The sequence below is a fragment of the Gavialis gangeticus genome, unplaced genomic scaffold (genome assembly GCF_001723915.1).
Source record: "Gavialis gangeticus isolate Ggan-Ray unplaced genomic scaffold, GavGan_comp1, whole genome shotgun sequence".
Taxonomy (NCBI): domain Eukaryota; kingdom Metazoa; phylum Chordata; order Crocodylia; family Gavialidae; genus Gavialis; species Gavialis gangeticus.
Genome location: NW_017728993.1, coordinates 80,446,610 through 80,450,248, shown reverse-complemented (window position 1 = coordinate 80,450,248; position 3,639 = coordinate 80,446,610). Strand labels below are relative to the sequence as shown.

The 3,639-nt window shown below is 35.4% G+C and overlaps 1 protein-coding gene across 1 annotated transcript in view; it reads left to right on the top strand.

Annotated features, from left to right (window-relative positions):
* KIF14 (kinesin family member 14) overlaps positions 1-3,426 on the top strand; it is a 97,044-nt gene extending 93,618 nt beyond the window's left edge. The window contains exons 28-30 of the mRNA XM_019502055.1: positions 322-396; positions 1,759-1,897; positions 2,818-3,426. Of these exons, the coding sequence (XP_019357600.1) occupies positions 322-396; positions 1,759-1,897; positions 2,818-3,206 (603 nt within the window). The 3' untranslated portion in view covers positions 3,207-3,426. The remainder of the gene's footprint in view (positions 1-321; positions 397-1,758; positions 1,898-2,817) is intronic.
* The last annotated feature ends 213 nt before the right edge of the window (positions 3,427-3,639 follow it).

The window sequence follows — 3,639 nt, the reverse complement described above, 5'->3', positions numbered from 1 at the left end:
TGTCTGGATAGAATGGCCTGGCGGGCCACATCCAGCCCCTGGGCCGCGTTTTGCCCACCCCTGGACTAGATGATTTCCTGAGGTCCATTGCAACCCTAATTTTCTATGATTGTGTGATTCGTATGCAGTTAATGAAATCTGTAGATGGTTACTTTTTTTTAAGAAGGTCAAAACATTATAGAAACTTCATTCTGTATTTATTGTTCTTTCTAAGCAGTTTCTTTGTTAATCGTGCATATGCTGATCCTAGAATGGAAATTTGTATTTTTGTTGTAGAGTTAAATAATGTATACAATATAACAACTAAAAATCTTTCTGTAGATTCAAAATCAAGTAAAGAATAATGCTCTTGCTTTGGCTACATCCCTTGAAAATACCCTATCAGACTGCAGAAAGGTAAGGGATGCCTTTCACAAAATTATATTACAGAAATTAAAGTTCAGCTTTAATTAAACGTTTAGCTTGAAAGGGGAGTAACATTTGTGTGTGTTTTGTGGCAAAGTTAACTTTTCTGTAACTTTTTTTTTCTTTTTTATTCCTGATCTTTTATTTCTTTTATGGTTGCATAAATATAACTTCTCCATTTATTTGAACAAAAAATGATTAACTCTGATCAGTTACAGTTTGCAAAATAACCCTCCAGTCTATACGAGTTATTTGATAGTAGTTGACAAAATAGTGGGGACCTGGGAAATACAATTTATTTAGACTTTTAAAAATCCTGATACTAGCAAGAAAACTAGGGACGTATAGAGCCAGAAGTAAACAGTTGTTGTGGTTTAGATACTAGTACAGAAGTAGGGGGGGAAAAGTCAGTCTTCAAAATGGAGAGAAAGTTTAAACAAGGGAACCAGGGTTCTGCAGTGGCCTGTTAATAGCCTAGAAAAAAGGTGAATGACAAGATGGCAGAATTTGCTGATGGCAAATTACAGTCTAATCCAGACTAGAGATGGGATAACTTCCAGAGGGATTTAAGGTTTAGGCAACTGTATAACATGATGCAGGGTGAAATTTATCTTTAAACAATACGTGATATCACTGGTTGGAAGGAACCATTTGACTTGCATGCACATGATATAGGTTTCTCAATTAACTTGAGGAGGAGACCTGGGAAGGCTCTGATGTTTTTTGTAGACACCTATATATGTGGTGTCACTTTGAATAACTCTGCAGTATCTCTTACATTGGAGAGGTTGCATTGCAACTGTAGTGATAAAGAATACTTAAAAAAAATTGTAATGCAGAACTGTAGAGTACATAATATATGATAAACTTAAGGGACATGTGAACCCTAAAATGTCTATGAACTTCTCTCATATTAAATAGGTCTTTTTGAAGCCATGTATGAAATAATGTTAGTGCAGTCACTTCAAGACTATGGCTGCAATTGGTTAAACCTTACTTTTTAGCATTTTGGTTTGATGTTGAATCACAAAAGGAGTTATTGACCAAGATACCAGAGCTGTATACCAGTCGGATGTAAAAAAAAAATCGTGTTCTTACAGCTCCAGCTGATATTCATTGTAAGAATGCTAAAATTGCCATTTCTGCCAAAACTGTTTTTAATACATTTTCAACAAATCAGTGTTCCCTATGTTTTGTCTTTCAGTGTTGCTGTGTTTTATTAGATTGGTGTGAGATTTGAAGCCATTATATTGGGGAGCTAACCATTAGGCATTACTGAGATATTTATATTGCAGTATACATTGCATGTATATTGAATTTACTGATATGTAAATTCATTGCTGTTTAATACAGAAAATAACGGGATTTCTATTAGAAGAAGAAGAGTCTGCCTTCCAGGAAATAATAAAAGCAACTAATCTTGCTGCTAAATATTTGGAATTGGAGCAGTGCATGGATAAAGTCTGTCAGATTGTTGTTTCCTCATTACAAGGTATTTAGTTGCATAACTATGTATCTTACTGGAAAACTTTATATTAAAGAAGATCCTCACAGAGTGAGGGAGGGTAGTTTCTTTATGGTATGTATAGGATGCCAGATAGTGAGGGCTTATTTTAAACTGCTTGCTGGCTTGTTTGCTTGGTTTTTGCATATTGGCTATCCAAGTTTATTTTTCCTTTTTTCTTGGTATATTGCTAGAAGTCTCTTTTGAAGGACGGAGAGCCCTTTTTCAAACCTTACATAGAGAAGCAAAGTGTTTTGAGCCTTGAACACCTAACAGAGGAATGATTAAGTTAAAGTCAGAATTGTCATAAATATTTTTGCCTATAGATGGCCAAGATTTCATTGCCTTTATACATATCTGGAATGTCACAGTTACTGGGAGCCTTTGCCTGGGGTCTGAGTCCCATATACTTTCCCCCTCTTCAGTTGATTCCTGAAGTTAAAGTTTATTATACAGTCAATTTATTAACATGCTTTAAAGGATACAGAAGGCAGGATAGAGATGCACCTTAAAGACTAACTGAATTGGAGATGCATAAGCTTTTGTGAGCAAGAACTCATTTTATAAGATGCTGTCCTGATGCATCATATCTACATGGGGACAGTTAAGGATTATCAACTAATAATGTACAGTTAGTTTACAATATTTAGAGCCCTTTGGGGATATTTTCATATAGAATTAAAATGGCTGGAGGTTTCAGCTACAACTAACTACAGTTCCTTTTACTATTTAGTAGGCGCCTGCAAGGGTTTTAACATACGTTTACATTCATTGCCTTCACCTCCTTAATTGTTTGCCACATGTAGAGAAGCCCTAATTAGAATTAGAATTAAAGAAGGGTGGATGGGTATGCACATACAGTATAGCTAAATATCATAATTGATTCTTTTTGCTTTTAATTTCCACAGGATCATATAGGAATACAGACCAGCTCAGAAGCTATATAGAAAAAATTGGCACCTTAGCTGGGTATTTTAATAATTACTGTAATTTGTTTACATTATCTTCTTCTACAAACAGTCCTATGCATGAAATACCAAGGTCTTTTATGGTTGCTAATGAATTGGACTCTCTAGCTAAATCGCTCATTATCAGTTTTGAACTTGGAGAAAGGCAAAATTCACTGAAACCTCAGACTGCTTGTATGCAAATGACTGAGTCTCAAGACAAGCAGCGCAACAGAGGTGAAACTGAACATACTTCAAAACACAAGGCAGTTCCAAAGCCTGAATATAAACATCAACCTTCATCTACCAGTTCAGCGGAGCTCTCGCTCAGTGGGATACAATGGGTATAAACCGTTGCCTTAAGGCATGAAATATATTGGATTTCTAAGTGTTGTTATAAGTAACTATTTCTTTCCTTCTTTCATGAAGGGATACAAGGAGAGCATACGGGTCTTCTGAGAAGGGGAAAATTATGTGTCATAGCAAGGTTAAATGTCTTGCAAATTTTATCTTGCAATTGTTCAGGGTTCTGAAAGTGGACGACATAATTGACATGGTACCCTGAATTCCAGAAGACATTTAGACTTGTCATAAGGAAACCTACTAAAGTTTGTATGTCTTTTGATTAAACCTACCTAAAACCTGTAGTAAAATTATAGAGTAACATATCAAAAGTACTATGGGCAATGGACTAAATCTTAGTCTGAGGAAGGTATACAACTAAGTTCAAAAACTGCTTAGTGAGGCCAGCAAATTTAGTATTAAGAAATGACACACCTTTTT